This window comes from Rhinoraja longicauda, chromosome 23, assembly GCF_053455715.1.
Source record: "Rhinoraja longicauda isolate Sanriku21f chromosome 23, sRhiLon1.1, whole genome shotgun sequence".
NCBI classification, from domain to species: Eukaryota; Metazoa; Chordata; class Chondrichthyes; order Rajiformes; family Arhynchobatidae; genus Rhinoraja; species Rhinoraja longicauda.
This window is the reverse complement of record NC_135975.1, coordinates 22,235,831-22,255,718: the sequence shown is the minus strand read 5'-3', so window position 1 is coordinate 22,255,718 and position 19,888 is coordinate 22,235,831. Positions and strand designations below refer to the sequence as shown.

The window sequence follows — 19,888 nt, the reverse complement described above, 5'->3', positions numbered from 1 at the left end:
AGATACAAATTGCTGGAGTAATTCAGCGGGTTAGGCAGCATCTCTGGAGAAAAGGAATAGGTAACGTTTCGGGTCGAGACCTTTCTCAACCGAGATCCCTACTTCAGATCAACCTCACTTATAGACAATAGGTGCAGGAGTAGGCCATTCGGCCCTTCGAGCCAATGTGATCATGGCTGATCATTCTCAATCAGCACCCCGTTCCTGCCTTCTCCCCATACCCCCTGACTCCGCTATCCTTAAGAGCTCCATCTAGCTCTCTCTTGAATGCATTCAGAGAATTGGCCTCCACTGCCTTCTGAGGCAGAGAATTCCACAGATTCACAACTCTCTGACTGAAAAGGTTCCTCCTCATCTCCGTTCTAAATGGCCTACCCCTTATTCTTAAACTGTGGCCCCTGGTTCTGGACTCCCCCAACATTGGGAACATGTTTCCCGCCTCTAACGTGTCCAACCCTTTAATAATCTTATACGTTTCGATAAGATCCCCTCTCATCCTTCTAAATTCCAGTGTATACAAGCCTAGTCGCTCCAGTCTTTCAACATACGACAGTCCCGCCATTTCGGGAAACCTAGTAAACCTCCGCTGCACGCCCTCAATAGCAAGAATATCCTTCCTCAAATTTGGAGACCAAAACTGCACACAGTACTCCACATAATTTATGTCTACATTTATTTTATGTCACCCAGAACAAGATGCATTCCACATATCACTATCACTTTGGGCTCTCATCCAGTGCTCCATAACCCCATTCCTCACTCACACACCATTGCTAAAGCACAATGTCTTCTTGATTTGGCAGTGCTCCCATTGATTGATATCCTACACCTCCCCAGGTTTGAGATCTTCATGACCAAGAGATTTTTGAGCTCCAATCTAATCTTTCTCAACTGCATAATTTTTTCCTTCACCTTTAATCCAACATTTTTGCTCCCATATCCTGACCTGTCAACCATACAGCACCATTATTGCCCAGCTTCAGTGTTCTCTTTAGCACCACTTCTCATCTCTCATTTTCATAATGACACTATCCAAGCATCTGAAGTACATTGCCGGCAGTGAGACACTTCAGAATGCCTTGAAGCTATAAAAAAACTATTACTTCTAATTTATTTTCAGATCCCCAATACCACTATAATCTTTTAATTTCATAGAGAAGCAAAGACAACCATGTTTTCGTTGTTTAATGCAATTTTCCAAGAATCATAGAGTCACAGAGTGATACAGTTTGGAAACAGCCCCTTCGGCCCAAGCTGCCCACACCGGCCAACATGTCCCAGCTACACTACTCCCACCAGCCTGCTTGGTCCATATCCCTCCAAACCTGTCCTATCCATGTAGTGGATCCAAGAGTTTATTATTTTATTAATTATGTCACTTTAACGGAATAAGGAACTAAGTATCTGGGTTTGTGTGTTAGTTGGACAATGGAGGAGCCAACTATAGATTTAGTTCCTGCAACTGGGGTAGGGGCAAGCAGGTAGAAAGTAGTCTAAAAGCCACTGGGATAACGATGGGTTTCTCTACTACGAGGAGTGGCAATCGCACTTTGAATCAAGAGGAATCAAATTGATTTTGAATACAGTAAACCCTTGTTATAATGGACCATAGAGGAGGGAATGGTGTCCGTTATTGTCGATTGCCTGCTGTAACCGAGTAAGGGATTTTCCCCCATTGGCATCACTGCCCGTGCACTGGGTCAGAATCCTGGATCCAGCCACTGAGACCTCAGTGAGACCTCCCTCACCGCACGGTGCGCAGCAGTCCAGGAAAGCCACCCGGCATCATCTTCTCCAGCGCAGCTGGGGAACTGCAATAACTACTCCTGCTGCTGATTTCCACATTCAGAGATTGAGAGCAAAATGGGAGCTCTGGGCTGTTTGGGTGGCAATGTGCAGATACCCTGTCCTGCTCTCTGTGAGATCCCCTCGACCAACCAATCATGGTGAAAGGACATCGACCTTAAACGTTAACTCCGATTCTCCTTCCAAACAAACTAGCTTGTCTAATCTGCTTAGTGAACAAAGTTCATTTTAACAGCTAAGAATGTATTTTTGTTAATGCAAACAAAAATTTGCTTGTCAATTTCAACATCCTCAGTGTAACTTGCTGCCTGCGTCCTGTTTGATTACAGTGGGGATGCTTCGTCCACTATAACTGAAATCCATTGCAAAGAGGTCCCTAATAATGACGGTTTACTATAATTACCCTGCAAAATCTTCTTGGTGCATGGTGATAATAATGGCTTCAATCGAATCTTCCACAGAGTTTAGTAATGGCTGTACTGCACTTCCCATGAGAGCTTGAACTGTCTGAGAAAGATTTAAAGGTAAAATCTGTAGTTAATATCATAATTGATAGTAATGCAACTCAACAAGAATATGTTTCTGTTTAAATTATTGCCTTAAAATCATTTATAACAGTTTGGCAATAACATTGCCTATAGTTCAGTGCAAAATTAATCAACGTATTAATTATGGGTTAACAAATGAAACAGAGCATTGATTTGCAAAATGAAAACATGTTTAACTAACTTGTGGATCTTTGAAACCGGTTGCCTCTGTCCTCATTAACCTAATCGATTACTTCAAAGACCTTAAGTTAGTTCAAGATGACCATAGTCTTCAACATTGAGGTGGGTTTTCAGAAATATCTTAAAGGAGGAAAGGTTCTAATCTGGAGAATTCTAGGGCTTAGGATATTTTAGCCACCAGAGGTGGAACTTAAGAGGCCATAATCAAATGAGGCAATTTCCGATATGTGGAGAGCTGAGAGATAAGACAGACTACAGAAGTCTGAATGTGGATGAGGATTTTTACATTGAGGTGCATTGTAGTGGGCTCCAGTGCAAGTCAGTCAGACCAGCTGAGATTGTGGAAAACATTGGTAGCAAGTCAAAATATGGGCAGAAGAGGTTTAGATGAGTATGGATTTACAAACAGTGGAAGGTGCAAGGCAGGCCAGGAAAGCAATAGAATGTTGAAATTAGAGGAAAGATACAGATGTGGGTTTCAGCAGCAGATGCACTGGGGTAGTGAGAAAGTCAAGTGATTATGAAGGTGGTTATGCCTTTGGAGTATTGGAACCAGTAAATGAATTAAATTAAATTCAATGTCAAAGACAACATGGTTGCAAACCATCCAGTTCTGCTCTCGCAGGATGGAAGTAGCAACCTGGGAGTGTTTACAGTTCCCACCGAGTGTCACTGTCATTCTCTCTAAAGTAATTAAAGTAGAAAATGTTATCTGCAGAGTAGATCCCCTCCGTTGACATGAACTTCACGGTACTTAATAAACGACATTACTTCACATAATGTTGTTGCTGAATGGGTCTGTGTTAATTTGTCTAATAGCATATTGTTGAGTGGCCAAGAACATTTTATTACATTTAAGGCACTAATATTGATGTTAAATTTCCCTGGAGGCTCTTTGAATTGGCCTCAGTGACATTGTTGGAAAAGCAACAGAAACCACCGATAAACCAAGTAAATGGGATTTTAATATTGCACAATGCCAATAATAAAGACTGATTTTATTCAAAGGCCTAACCAAGCAGGAAATGAAAACTTGGTGCTGGACAACTCCACGGATTGATCAAGTAGAATTAATTTACCTCCAATGCTGTTCTAACTGTTTGTTCAGCCATTAAAGGGAAAGAGCTCAGGGTGGACAGCACCTGGAAAATCAAACAATAGGTATTTCACATTCCTGCTACACATAACATTTTCAAAACACAAAATCCTTTCCTAATTTCCCTTTCTGTGAAAATAACTATTTTTCAATGCATGTTTCATAACCTGGTCCTTGAAATTCCAAGTGTCATCCGAACAATTTTACTCCAGAAAAAAAAGACACAAATGAAAAGAAAAAGTAACATTTTTATTAACTGATCACCTGTGGCTAAAACAGTTATGCAGTGAAGAAGAGAAACTAGATCATGTATTTGTCATAAAACAACCATGAGAAAGTTCTTAAAACAACTCGATTGCTTTCACGATTTGATAACAGTGCTACTATTTGATCTGTGGAAGACAAATACAAAAGAAAACTTTATTATACCCTTTTCACAGCATTAATTATTCAGCAAATATTTGCTTCTGGTATTCAAGATAAAATAATAGAATTAGATCTCGGATTCTCCACTTGGGTGGCAGAATAAAAGAATGTTAAGGCAGAGAAGCCCATTGCCAGATTTCCACCTATGATGGACCATCAGAGTCCATTTTATCTCTTTATCGATCACTCCCCAAAATCAGAAACATGTCCATCCAATTCATAAAACACCATCATATTTAAATGAAACACTAGATTTTTTTAATCAATTAATGTAGTTCCTTAAACCTGTTCGCTTAGTCATTATCTATGTTATTTCCCTTTATTTTATGCCAGTCTTTGGGCTCAAGAAGACTGGCTTACCCTACTGTTCTACTGTTCAAACAAAAGTGGATTGTGCACAGCAACCACTAAACCGGCTGTAAATGGAGCTTAATGGGGAAGTGGGTGGGCTTAGTTTGGAGATACAGCTTGGAAATAGGCCCTTCGACCCACCGACTCCATGCCGCCAATTGATCACCAGCTCACACTAAAGATAGACATAAAATGCTGGAGTAACTCAGCGGGACAGGCAGCATCTCTGGATAGAAGGAATGGGTGATGTTTCAAGTCGAGACCCTTCTTCAAAACATCACCAATTCTTTCTATCCAGAGGTGCTGCCTATCCCGCTGAGTTACTCCAGCATTTTGTGTCTATCTTCGGTTTAAACCAGCATCTGCAATTCCTTACTACACCAGTTCACACTAGTTCTGTTATCCCACTTTGTATTCACTCCCTACAGACAGCGGGAAATTTAGAGGCCAATTAACCTGCAAAACCACACATGTTTGGGATGTGGGAAGAAACCGGAGCATCCGGAGAAAACCCATGCAATCACACGGGGAACGTACAAAGTCCACACAGACAGCACTCCAGATAAGAATCAAACCCAGGTCTCTGGTGCTGTGAGGCTGCGGCTCTACCAGCTGTGCCAGTGTGCCCCCCTGCTTGGGTTGACCAAGTAGGTTATTGCAGCCTCGGTGCCTCAGGCCTCCATCTCTTTCGGGAAAAACTGAGTGCTCAATTACTTTTCAGGTGCTTCTTCACCAATTCACTTCGTCTTGAGCCAGGAAAACCAATGAGTCTAAAGATTTAACATATTTTCAAGCAGGTCTCATGGACAACCTCAAATTATTTTCTTTGCCCTGGGCATCAGCTGTGTAAGAGCTCAGAGTGCACTCCCGTTCCCAGTATTTGGGAATACTGCTTGGATGTGCATCTTAATCATCATGGACGTGTTGGGCCAAATAGCCTATTTCCATGCTGTATGATTCAGCAATAAATGGTAATCCTTACCTTCAGCACTGACTGATTCAATTTGTATAATGAATTCACTACTGCCACATTTCTTCTCTGTCCTTCTGTTAAAGGACCAATCACTTGACTGGCATCTCCCTGAGTAGATAGCTGTGAAAAAAATTAGAAATCCCTAAAATTACTGTGAAATACCAACAATACAAGCATTATAGAGGAGGAGATGTGTTCCTAGAAAAAGGGCCTATCACAAAGCCATGTTATCTGTGCATGCGTCCAGAAACATAAGAAAAATACATGCTGTGATGTTTACTTTTTTTTCCACATAAATACATTCATGCCAATGATGCTGTGAAGACAGTTGAAAATGATGTCACATTTACCCCCCCCCCCCCTTTCTTTTTCCAGTAAATGTAGAAGAAATATAGTACTCTGGTCAATATCTAAAAGCATTAAGATCATAAGACAATAGACAATAGACAATAGGTGCAGGAGTAGGCCATTCAGCCCTTCGAGTCATAAGTGACAGCAGTAGAATTAGGCTATTTGGCCCATCAAGTCTACTTCGCTATTCAATCATGGCTGATCTATCTCTCCCTAACCCCATTCTCCTGCCTTCTCCCCATAACCTCTGACACCCATACTAATCAAGAATATATCTATCTCAGCCTTAAAATTATCCACTGACTTGGCCTCCACAGCCTTCTGTGGCAGAATTCAGCCCTTTGATTGAAGAAATTTCTCCTCATCTTCCCAAAAGAACATCCTTTAATTCTGAGGCTATGACCTCTAGTCCTAGACTTTCCCACTGGTGGAAACATCCTCTCCACATCCACTTTATCCAAGCCTTTCTCTATTCTGTATGTTTTAATGAGGCCCCCCCCCCCCCCATTCTTTTAAACTCCAGCGAGTACAGGCCCAGTACCGACAAACGCTCATCATAGGTTAACCTACTAATTCCTGGGATCATTCTTTTATCCAGGAAACCTCCTCTGGACCCTCACCAGAGCTAGCACATCCTTCCTCAGACATGGTGCCAAAATTGCTCACAATATTCCAAATGTGGTCTCATAGAGCCTCAGCATTACATCCCTGTTTTTGTATACAAGCCCTCTTGAAATAAATGCAAGTATTGAGTTTGCTTTCTTTACTATCAATTTGACTTGCAGATTAACTTTTTGGGAATCCTGCACCAGCACTCCCGTCCCTTTGCACCTCCGATTTCTGGATTCTCTCCCCATTTAGAAAATAGTCTACGCCTTTATTCCTACCACTGAAATGCATGACTCCACACTTTGCTACACTATTTACCAACTGCCAATTCTCTGCCCACTCTCCCAACCTGTCCAAGTCCTTCTGCAGAGTCCCCTGCTTTCTTTACACTACCTGCCCTTCCACCTATTTTCGTATCATCCGCAAACGTGGCTACCAAGCCTTCAATCCTCTCGTCCAAATCATTAATATACGACGTGAAGAGTAACGGCCCCAGCACCGACCGCTGCAGAACTCCACTAGTCACCCGCAGCCAACCAGAAAAAGCCCCCTTTATTGCCACTCTTTATCCTCTGCCATCCAGCTAACCTGATATCCGTGTTAGTATCTGCCCTTTGGGCTCTCATCTTCCTGAGCTGCCTTACGTGTGGCACCTAATCAATTGCTTGTACCTCAAGTAGGACTAGAATCTGGAAAACTAATTAGAGTGCATAGTGATCAAGTTATTAGACTGATAACCAAATGTCTGGACTGTTGATCAGGAATCACAAGTTCCTGCTAAAGCAATATTTTAAAGAAATATAAAATTAAGCCATTTATTTTACTGGTAAGGATTAATCTCCATTCTTTCATAACAAAACTAAGGATGAAATTTCCCATCCTTACCAAAGTCTGGTTTCTGTGTACTGCAGACATACCAATGTAGGTAACTTTTAACTACCCTCAGATTATGTCAGTTTAGGAGGGAATTAGCGATACACTCCAAATCTCACCTTTGCCAGCAATGGCTAGATCCCAGGCATGAATATGAAAAGCACCTGACTGAATATCTCCCCAATTGTGGCTAGCTAGGAATGACCTGTTGATTTCACCATTTGAAAATGCCTTTGCTCAGTGATGAATATGATTGGTAAATTATTCAATTAAAATATAGTTTGCAACTTGGGAAACAATGTTGCAGTCAAAAGATAAAGTTTGAATCACCTGTCATTTTACAGTCCAGTAAAAGCTTTATAGCCTTTGATTTTGTAATGGACCAACCCCAGTGACAGATCCATGCCATACTTACAAGTTGTTCAGATTTAACTCCAAATAAATGAATAGTTTTAACAACATTCTTTGCAACAGCCAGACTCAGGTTTGGATCAACTGAGGCCACATTAAATTCACTGAAAATAGAGAGATTAACATGTCAAAACCAATTAAAAGTCTAAATTATGGCTTGCTTACAAATTAAGTATATATTTTACCTCTTAGAAACGTGTTTTAATACATCTTATTCTTTGGAAAGTGCCTGCCTTAGAATTGTATCTCTTCATTCCTTACCTATTCAAGTGTTTGTCTAAATGTCTCTTCTAGCATTCCAGAAGTTGACCATTCTCTTTGTAAAACATTTATCTCCATACCCCTTTTAAACCTCAAACCTTAAACCTATGCCCTCTTCTTTTGGACATGGTAAAAAGATTCTGACACATCCACACATCCTATAACCTTACATACATGTATCAAGTCATCAGCCAGATGGAGAATTTCTGGACAGAGTTCAATTACAAGGGATTGGCTCCTTCAGAGAATTTCAAGAGCTATGTGGAAATTCCAAACTTGGACTGAGCTTGAACAGAAACATTCCACGCTTAACCTGTTCAACACACCCACTTAACATTTGCTCTAGTTATTGGTTAGTCCAGGCAGGAAGAACACAAGAACACGGTATAGAACAGTGTCTTTTGTCCCAAAACCATCCCCCTCATTTCCACCCCAACCTATGGTTAAATCCATTACTGCTTCCACAGTAAAAAATAAGGAAGCTAACCAAAGTCCAGATTTTTGTTTATTGCATTTTAGATTTTTACTCAAATTTGTACATTATTATGGTGTAACCTAAATTCCACAATCTGACTTTAAGATAAATTAGTATCGAACTCTTCTAGAATTCTTAAGTAGTTCATTATTTCTAATTATGTGTGCTACTTAGACACTATAAAGATCCTTACCAAGTTGTGCTGACTTAATATCAGTTAGAATATGATGATGAATGAAACTGTTCACACTAATTAATATTCTCATCTTTCTTCATGGTTGGATTCTAATTTTCTACAGTTTTAATTGAGGGTGCAAAATAATGGTCCATTTTAGTCTAAATGGACTGTTATTTTAGTCCATTCTAGAAATGTAATCATGTTTCAGTTAAGCAGTTTGTGCGTTCTCCCTGTGACCGTGTGGGCTCCTCCAGGTGCTCCGTTTTCCTCCCACATCCCAAAGACATGCGGGCAGGTAGGTTAATCGGCCTCTGTAAATTCCCCCGTGTTCATGTTCATTAGTTCTAGGAGCAGAATTAGGCCATTTGGCCCATCAATTCAACTCCGACATTCAATCATGGCTGATCTATCCCATTCTCCCATTCTTCTGCCCTCCAGTGTGTAGGGAGTGGATGAGAAAGTATGATAACATAAAGCCAAGTGTGAACGGGTGATTGATGCTCGGCGAGGACTCGGCCGGCTGAAGGGCCTGTTTCCATGTTTGTATCTCTAAACCAAACTTGGTTTAACTGGTAACAGTTAAAATTTTGTTCCATGTTATCGCACTTTCTCATCCTCTCCCTACACACTAAGACCAATTTACAGAGGCTAATTAACCTATAAACTCGCATGTCTTTGGGATGAAGGAGGAAGCCGGAGCACCTGGAGTAAACCCACACGGTCACCAGGAGAATGTGCAAACTTCACACAACAGCACCAGAGGTCAGGATCAAACCCATGTCTCTGGCAATGTGAGCAGCGGCTCTACCAGCTGCGCCACCGTGTCACAATATGCGTGTCGCACTGAATGATTACCCAGCAACGGGCTAGTGCAAAATAATATGTGAAAGATACCATCTATATGCTAAAACTCTCATTTGTTTGTTTATTTGTGATCGAACTACAGCCAAAACGGTACACGATAGCGTGACAATTTTAGGCCCACCTTACTCACCGTCGTCGCTTTAATGGTAAAGCAAGTAGTTTTATTGAAATCGGTGTTATATTTTTAAAGTTATTCACATTTTAAAGTTTAAATCTATCTCCTAGGGAGGGAGGAGGGAGGGAGGGAGAGGGAGGTGAGGGGGAGAGAGGTGGGGGAGAGGGAGGGAGGGGGAGGAGGATGGATAAGAGAGGTTGAGGGGGATGGAGAGGGGGAAGTGGGGAGGGGGAGGGGAGGGGAGGGTGTTGCACCAATGCAGGAGAGGTTTGGGCCCAACGGGTCGACTTGGTCTAGTGTGGTATTAAATTCTGGGGAAAGTATTTAATCTTTAGTACTTCACTATATAATATTACTCTATGGAAGTACTGGCAAGCCTTAAAGTGGAAGCAGTTTTGCAGCACAATATATTATGCATTCAATCCAAGGATTTGAAAATGATCAAAGATGATTGGTCTGATTTATTAATAGGTGAAGGATAGTTAAGTAGACAAGTATCATTTTAAATAATACTTCAAAAAATGTCCCCAGTTGTAGAATACTGAATTTTGCTCCAGGTGCAAAATGTTCATATAACCTGTCTATGTGGTGCTCCTGTCTGCTCCTCTCCCAGTCAAGAAAATTTGAAAGTTAACATGTGGAAGAAAATCAAATATTTAATGCAACTCCAACTATGTTTAAACGGTGTCTCATGGACCTCTAAACATATCTGAAATTTCGTCTTAACAGGATTTATCTTCAACATATTTGAAACCAAAGGTATGTGTGATTATGTAGAAACAAGAAACTGATGGTGCTGGTTTACAAAAAAAGACAAAGTGCTGGATTAACTCAGTGAGTCAAGCAGCATCCATGAAGTACACGGATATTAGGGTCCCGACCAATAATGTCACCTATTCATGTCTGACCCGCTGAGTTATTCCAGCACTTTCATATATGTGTGAGATTATTCCTATCTGGGAGATTTGCACTTTACAATGCAGTTTTCAATAAAGAATATAAATTTGCATAATGAATTCTGAATTGGTCTTCATATCTGGATACATGCAAAGATTAAAACTGATTGAAGTCAAAATGCAAATTAAGTGTCTCGGATCATTGCCAGTATCATTTACTGCAAAGAAAATGCAACAAAGTTTAAATGAACATGTCTGATACTGATATCAATATTTAAATCCTGAAGCAACCATAAACATGGTTCGCATTCAACATGGTCAAAGAACATTCTGGTTATAACCTTTTGTTCATTATATCTGTTAATTTATTCACAAAATGCTGGAGTAACTCAGCAGGTCAGGCAGCATCTCGGGAGAGAAGGAATGGGTGACGTTTCGGGTCGAGACCCTTCTTCAGTCTGAAGAAGGGTCTTGACCCGAAACGTCACCCATTCCTTCTCTCCCGAGATGCTGCCTGACCTGCTGAGTTACTCCAGCATTTTGTGAATAAATCGATTTGTACCAGCATCTGCAGTTATTTTCTTATATATCTGTTAATTTGTTCTTTTTAAGAAACAGATGAAGCTGTTGTGAGTCAGCATTGGCTTTTATTTCAAATTTGCAGCTCTAAAAATGAAATCAACCTTTTTGTCACTGTCTCATATTTATTTTAAACTACCGATTTGCTGCTGTGGATAGCAGGACTATATTTGTAATTAAATAATATATCAGATAATTGTAAATTCAATTTCAGTGGACTAAAAATAAAGAAATGAACTAATTATATTCCATTCGTACTGGGCACTTAGCCAGTGAACTCTGATCTATTTTTAATGATATATAGTGCCTTTCATAATGTTTGGGACAAGACCCATCATTTATTTATTTGCCTCTGTACTCCACAATTTGAGATTTGTAATAGAAAAAAATCACACGTGGTTAAAGTACACATTGTCAGATTTTAATAAAGGCCATTTTTTAATACATTTTAGTTTCACCATGTAGAAATTACAGCAGTGTTTATACATAGTTCCCCCCCATTTCAGGGCACCAGAATGTTTGGGACACACGGGTTCACAGGTGTTTGTAATTGCTCATGTGTGTTTAATTGCCTCCTTAATGCAGGTATAAAAGAGCTCTCAGCACCCAGTCTTTCCATCACCAGTGGAAATCACATGTGCCAATGAAAGTCAACAAAGCCATTATGAAACTGAGAAACACAAATAAAACTATTAGAGACATCAGCCAAACCTTAGGCTTACCAAAATCAACTGTTTGGAACATCATGAAGAAAAAAGAGAGCACTGGTGAACTTACTAATCGCAAAGGGACTGGCAGGCCAAGGAAGACCTCCACAGCTGATGACAGAAGAATTCTCTCTGTAATAAAGAAATATCCCCAAACACCTGTCCGACAGATCAGAAACACTCTTCAGGAGTCAGGTGTGAATTTGTCAATGACCACTATCCGCAGAAGACTTCATGAACAGAAATACAGAGCTTACACTGCAAGATGCACACCACTGGTTAGCCGCAAAAATAGGATGGCCAGGTTACAGTTTGCCAATAAGTACTTAAAAGAGCAACCACAGTTCAGGAAAAAGTCTTGTGGACAGATGAGACAAAGATTAGCTTATATCAGAGTGATGGCAAGAGCAAAGTATGGAGGAGAGAAGGAACTGCCCAAGATCCAAAGCATACCACTTCATCTGTGAAACACAGTGGTGGGGGTGTTATGGCCTGGGCATGTATGGTTGCTGAAGGTACTGGCTCACTTTTCTTCATTGATGATACAACTGCTGATGGTAGTAGCATAATGAATTCTGAAGTGTATAGACACATCCTATCTGCTCAAGTTCAAACAAATGCCTCAAAACTCATTGGCCAGCGGTTCATTCTACAGAAAGACAATGATCCCAAACATACTGCTTTTCAAAGCTAAAAAATTGTCAATTCTTGAGTGGCCTAGTCAATCACCCAATCTGAACCCAATTGAGCATGCCTTTTATATGCTGAAGAGAAAACTGAAGGGGACTAGCCCCCAAAACAAGCATAAGCTAAAGATGGCTGCCTGGTAGAGCATCACCAGAGAACACACCCAGCAACTGGTGATGTCCATGAATCGCAGGCTTCAAGCAGTCATTGCATGCAAAGGATATACAACAAAATACGAAACATGACTACTTTCAGTTACCTGACATTGCTGTGTCCCAAATATTATGGTGCCCTGAAATGGGGGGTGGACTATGTATAAACACTGCTGTAATTTCTACATGGTGAAACCAAAATGTATAAAAATGGCCTTTATTAAAATCTAACAATGTGCACTTTAACCACATGTGATTTTTTTTCTATTACAAATCTCAAATTGTGGACGACAGAGGCAAATAAATAAATGATGGGTCTTTGTCCCAAACATTATGGAGGGCACTGTAATTCCAAAAGAAATTGGCTTCACCAAGTGATTTGCAAGTAAGCAGAACATTCAGTAAGAGTGGAGAAAAATATTATGTAATTAGAAAAACCTGTCACACCAAAATGTGCAGACCATCTTTTAAATGCTATTATTATGGATAACATGACATTTCATCTTTTCTTGATAATCAGTCAAAATGAACTGGTGAAAGAACTAAAATGGAATCCTGTAATTTATGATAATAAGTCATAAACAAGTTAATTAATCCATGCATACTTAATTTTGTAAAATGCCCTACCTTGTAATTGTTTTAATGATGCTATCAAGTTCATCATTTGAAGGTGGATTACGGCCCCCAGGAGGAAAGACAAGGTTGATTGGATCAAATAGACGTGATAATGATTTTGAGAGGTAAGCAGATTCGTAGAATTGCAGCGAATCTTTCAAGGCCTTTTCAGGGCTAAGGAAATAAATGATTGTTGAAATTACAATTAGTCTGATATCCTCAACAGCAATCACATTCATTGAAAATATTTGATCAGATCTCCCTGAACTCAGCCCACTGACCATAGTCCTCATTTGACCACCTCTGCCTTCAAGCCAGTCTCAATGGTCCAGTGGAGGCACCATAATGCGAGGCCCCCACTCTATAATACCCGACAGCTCCTGAGATCATTTAATGTGTAAATGACTCTGATATTCGGAAATATCAACATACTATTCAAATTAGTTTAAATAAAGATTAAAAAACATAACTGAAGCATAAAATAGTAAAACATAAAATATCATGAAACTAATTTAAAATTAAAGGTACTGAGTGTCTTAGTCAATCAGATCCTATTCCAGAGAGTTTACGAAAGTCCAGCCTTTACGTCCATGTGAATGGCTGAACATGACCTCAGCCAGGAAGACTCAACTGATAAAAAAAAATCTCTCCCCCAGATAATTGCATTGAATTTTTGTCACTATATATGTGTATATATATATATATATATACCAATGTCACAGAGGTCAGCAACTTAAGTGCCATATGCTTGAAATTACAATAATTGTCTAGCATATCTTTGGTAATAGATTTTACGTTTAGACTTTAAAGATAGAGTGTGGAAACAGGCCCTTAGGCCCACCGAGACCATGCTAACCAACGATCACTCCGTACAATAGTATCTTATACACCAGGGACAATTTACAATTAAAAAAAAACCGAAAGCCAATTAACCTGCAAACCTGCACAGCTTCAGAGTGTAGAAAGAAACCGGAGCACCCAGAGCAAACTCATGTGGTCACAGGGAGAACATACAAACTCCGTACAGTCATCACGCATTGTCAGGATCTAACCTGGGTCTCTGGTACTGTATGGCAGCAACTGTACCGCTACGCTACTGTGCCGCCCTTATCAGAATGAACACTACGCATTTCACCATTCCTCCTTCAGAAATATTTTTCAGCCAAACCTATAGTTGTGATCCTTCAGCACAAATTGACCCAATGCACCAAATCTTGGCGCACAAAACATTTTTTGATTCTCGATTATTAAACGTAAATAGATACAAACGGCCCCTTAAGTTGGAAGGGCTAAGTGTAAAGATGCATGAGAGGCCAGAACTGAACCAGCATCGTGGATGTTAGAGACAATAAATTTAAATGCAACTTACTCGTAATCCTGTTTCTTCAACATAAATAGATCCTGTGCGTCTTCCTCTTCTATTGGAAATTCAGGAGGTGTGTCAGCAAATCCACCGGTAGTTACACTACTCTGTATACTATGGCTGTATTGCTGCAAACGTTTCCACAGATCATTATACAACCGCAACAACTTTGGATATTCCCCTTCAAATGCTTGCTTCAGAAATGAGGATGCTGAAAAAGATAGTTTATCTCCTTAAAGCTCATCAAAATCACCACCTATTTTCAACATTAGAAAGTTATTACCCCCACCACCTCAGCATTGCTTGCAGCATTTATTTTGCAGCTTCTTCCTGAGAATAAAATAATTAATCTCATCGATTCCACTAAATTGAGATACAAGGCTTGAACGTGAGAATTTCTTTCTGACCTAAGCAACCCAATGTCGTGACCTTGGTGAATGAAGTAGAAACGGCAAATACAATACAACTGCTGAATAAAGCATTGTGTGATTACAAAAGATGCCTGCCAGGAATGTGCAATCAGAGCAGTTGGGTGCCACATGGATTGGTGCTGGGGTCCCAGCTGTTTACAATCTATATCAATGATTTGGATGAGAGGCTCAAATGTAATATATGCGAGTCTGCTGAAGCCAGCTGGCAAAATAGACTGTGAGGAGGATGCAGAGCGAATTCAGGAGGATGTATCAGGCTAAGTGTTTGAAGCCAAGGCTTGGCAGATGGAATATTATGCGGCAAAATGTTATAATTTTTTTAAATGGTGAGAAACTGAACAGGGTTGGTATTCTGATTATCTGGACATACTGTACAGAAATCCCTGAAAGTTATTGTGGAAGAAGGAACTGCAAATGCAACTGTCGGTTTAAATCGAAGATAGACGCAAAAGGTTGGAGTAACTCAACAGGTCAAACAACATCTCTGGAGAAAAGGAATAGGTGAAATTTTGGATCTCAACTGAAAGTTATCGTGCAGGTACAGAAAGCAATTAGGAAAACAAAGATAGACTCTCCTTTTCTGCAACACAATTTGAGTACAAGAATAGAGATGTATTATTCCAACTGTAAAGCCTCCCAGTGAGACCCTATCTAGAACATTATGTGCAATTCTGGTCTTCCTAGTATAGATAAAAGGATAGAACGAAGGTTCACACAGATTCCTGGGAAGCCATTTTTATTGTATTAGGAAAATTAAGGAAACTGGGCTTCTACTCTCCAGTGTTTAGAAGAATGAGAGGTAAACTCATGGACACAGATTTTTTAAAGAGCTTAAAAGCCAGAATTGATGGTTAACCTGGTTAGTGTATCTAGAATGAAAGGTTAGAGTCTTAAAATATGAGGCCAACTTTCTGGACAGAGATTGAGAAATTTCCTAACCCCGAGAGTAATAAATCTTTGCAACTCTGGATCCAAAATGACTGTTGAGACCCAGTCTTGGACAGTATTCAAGTCAGATATCAATATATTTTTGATAAAGGAAATCAAGCAAAACAATATTGGTGCAAGAAGGTGATGCTGAGGTAAAAGATTAGCATGATCTTACTGAATGACAGACTAGCAAAAAGAAGCAAAGTATGTCGTACAATACAGTAATATAATTCTAATCTACTATAATACTGTGTACAAGCATCTCTGAAGAACATGGATAAGTGACATTTTGAGTCAGGTCTCTTTGTCATCCTCCACCTCCCATTCCCATATTAACAGTTGCTAACCATTTTAACTCACCTTATCATTTCCATACTGACTCGCTGACCATTTCACCACATTTGCTCTTGGTCCACCGAGTCTAGCTGAGTCTCCCAGCTACTAACCACTTTAACTCCCCTTCCTATTCCCACACTGACCATTCTGGCCTGCGCCTCTTCCCTTGTCAGCGAGGCCACACGCAAACATTTCATTATTTGTAAATTTCCCCGGTGTGGGACGAATAAAAGAATATATTATTCTGTTTTGTTTTATATGAAAATCCAAGGGCCAAATATATATTGTACGATTAGAAAATAAAAGTGTTCCCCGTACAGTATTTAAACGCCTCTCTTCATACTATTTCCCAAACATTAAATGAGAAACACCAAAAGCATTCGGGTTAATATTAAATTAAAGAATCTTAAAAGTATCTTTCTTTGTAAATATATAGACCTGTACATTCCACATATCCATACCATGTGCACATGGGTGCTGGTGTATCTGTCTATGGCAGGAGTGTGTTTACATGGGAGTGTACACAAATCTTTGTTTAATTTTACTATATATTTTTGCATTTTAATTAACATGCAAATCTGATTAATTTGTGCTGCTTAGCAAACAAAGATAAAAACCATCACAAATTATTGTTTCACAAACCATTACTAATACATCCATTAATTTGCAATCTTATTCAAAATAGTTTACATATCAGTATTGTTTAATTCCAGAGCCAATACGTATTTTACACCAATCTCCATTCGAAATCTGATGAGGGATGAGATCAAAACCAAATTTGATTATGTCAATCCAAGCCCCGGGACGATGTTGTCCATCACAATCTGGAATCTTGGCCCAGCATGGTGCCCATGTAAGCCAGTTTTGCATTACAAACATGGTGCTGAAACATGCAATAGTGGAAAAACCAAGCCCAGCACATAACTGAATTCATACATACAGACCCAGCATTACATTTTGAACTGCGTACAAGCATATAAATTTTTTCTCAAAGCCACCAGAACCCTGTACAGCTGGGTTCCACGTGACATGGTTCGGATCACCTGCATTAATATCAACTCAATGTGATTGATTTCACACAGAGGAGAGTACCAAGGTTTAAGTTCAAAATCCAAAAACTTGAGTTCACAACCCATGCTAACACGTTTGAGCATACTGAAGGAGTTAAGCAATAATAACATGACATTCATTAAAGTACTCAATTTACTTTACCATTTTCAGAGGAATGTTGCAACATATAAAAGTCAATGCAGGACTTACAGTTTGTTGCTTGCTGAAATTTCAGAGCCAGCATTGCAGTAACAGAGTTCCAGAAAGCATACAAAATGTCTGTGTGACTGTCCTGAGGAAGGAAAATCAATGCACATTTTCAGTTACTTGTAGAGACAGGAAATTGAGCAACTATAAATATTATTTTAATCAAAATTCCATTGACTGAGAATGTATGGTCGGCAGCAAAGTAATGTGCCTTGTAATAATTTCAGGGAGAACCCCACAAAATGTAACGTGATTTGTTTTCCCCTTCACTTTTCCAGTGCCTGCTGCTGTCAGACATCAATCCAAAAACATCCAAGATGTACAGCCACTGTTGAGCAGCCAATGGTAACTCCCACATACAGCACACTAGGAAGCAACTTTGCACATTGTTTAAAAAGTATTAAATAAAGATTAACGCTGATACCAATAAGATTAAAAAATGTTTTAAAATCCCTAACATTTTGAAATGCTCAGATGAAGAAATTACATGTACATACAACTAGATTTTTTTAAGGAATAATATTTAAATCATTTAAGCCTCTTAAGTAATGAAAGAATGTTAAGGTTATTTTACAGAAGAACTAATTCATAACTCCTGACATTCATATTCATTCAAGTGACTTCAGACTGCAGTGGAGAAGTGAATAAACAGTACAACCCATGGCCGATCGACTAGAAAGATAACAAACATTGGTCAGTTCTACTATTCTCCTTTATTTTCCCCTCTTCACCCACCATCTCCCAACTCATATTGGTCTAATTTGCATTAAGGCCAAAAGTGAGACTACGTTCACCATTATTAATATTCAAATCAGACAGCAAATTTGCGTATCTTCACATGCAGATAAAAGTAATAATTGGCAAGAGAATCAACACGAGAAGATATCACGGCTGTGAACCTGCAATACTTTCCAAATTGGTAACCAAAAAGAAAGGTAGCGACCTTCCATTCTAGCGTCAATTAATTTTTAATAGGATGATGGGTTCTAATTAATACTGCTACCTCTGATTGGAAAATACATTTCAATTAGCTGTGGAGTTTGGTCATGAATGAACAATTTGTGATGGTTTTAAACTTAGTGTGTTAAACTTAGTCCTTTCTTAGTTCCATCTTCTTTTACCCTCTCTTTGAACTTGATTTTGCAATAAATTAGAAGTTGCAATTTACACCTTCAGACTAAGATTCTGCTTTCTTCATTGGATTCTTTATTCTGACTGGTTGAAGTAACACTGTGGCTTTTCCTGTCCCAAAATGTCCCATGTTCCCTGTATTAAATGTCCAGTTATTGCTAATTGCCAATTGAAAGCCTAGAGAAATTGTCCAACTTTAACTGTAACAAAGGGAGAATCCTTTTTATACCTCATTTTGACTGTCTCAGGTATTTTGAAGGAAATAACAATTTTCTAGTGCCTACCCTAATAGCTATCCTTTATTTTGGTTGAAAACATAGACTGGAATGTTTAATCAAAACAAATACATCTTGCTGCAAGGCATTAATTACGTTGGATTCGGGTATGGGTTAAAGCTGTGGAAGTTAAATCGACTGAATGGCAAACAATATGATAGTCTGACTACATTCTATCTCTGTCCCACCGCCTCCACTGACAATAGTCTGAAGAAGGGTCTCGACCCGAAATGTCACCCATTCCTTCTCTCCAGAGATGCTGCCTGACCCGCTGAGTTACTCCAGCATTTTGTGTCGACCTAAGATGATAGTTCAGCTATGCCTGAGAGTCTGTAAAGCTGAGCTGTAGCCCGTGGCACAAAAAACTGCAGGAAGTCCCAGTGGTTAAACTATAATAAACTAACGAGACAATGGAAGACCCCAAGCTGGTGAAACATGACAGGGGAGAAGTGATGTGTGTAAACCTGCAGGAGATAAAGACTATATTTCAAAGGCCAGAGAATCTGCTCGAGGGGGATTTTCAACTGGATATCCACTTAGAATTGATCAGAGGACATTAAATAATGGTATTTCTATTTCAGTATTTTGCTAATAGGATATTGTTCCATGAGCAGAATACTGAAATTATGTAGCTCACATTCACTTCTTTTCAAGCTTACAAATGCGAGGGATTCAGAGTAGCTCCTCATTGAGAGAAAAGTGCTGATCAGGTGTAATGATTTATTCTCATTTTATCACAATATTCTGAAAATGAACTTCTTCTAATGCAAGTAAATCACAACCATCCCACCCCTACCCAAAACTCAATCACATATCCAATGTTATGGAATCATTGAGTCTTACTGTGTGGAAACAGTATGTGTTAAAAGTATGTTTTATTGTCTCTTAGTTTGTTTTATGTGGGGGAATTGGAGGAAACTTTTTTTCAATCTCATCCCTCAACAGAGATGCGATTTTTCTCTGTATCATATCTCCGCCCCCCACTGCAGCCGAACATCGAGGAGTTGGTGGC

The 19,888-nt window shown here is 39.5% G+C and overlaps 1 protein-coding gene across 2 annotated transcripts in view; it reads right to left on the bottom strand.

The window, feature by feature from the left end:
• cog5 (component of oligomeric golgi complex 5) overlaps positions 1–19,888 on the bottom strand; it is a 100,282-nt gene that overhangs the window by 9,188 nt on the left and 71,206 nt on the right. For both annotated transcript variants that reach the window (XM_078419830.1, XM_078419829.1), the window contains exons 11-17: positions 17,474–17,555; positions 14,523–14,727; positions 13,166–13,327; positions 7,629–7,728; positions 5,390–5,500; positions 3,614–3,676; positions 2,210–2,313 (exon numbers count right to left, since the gene is read on the bottom strand). In XM_078419830.1, the coding sequence (XP_078275956.1) occupies positions 2,210–2,313; positions 3,614–3,676; positions 5,390–5,500; positions 7,629–7,728; positions 13,166–13,327; positions 14,523–14,727; positions 17,474–17,555 (827 nt within the window). The remainder of the gene's footprint in view (positions 1–2,209; positions 2,314–3,613; positions 3,677–5,389; positions 5,501–7,628; positions 7,729–13,165; positions 13,328–14,522; positions 14,728–17,473; positions 17,556–19,888) is intronic.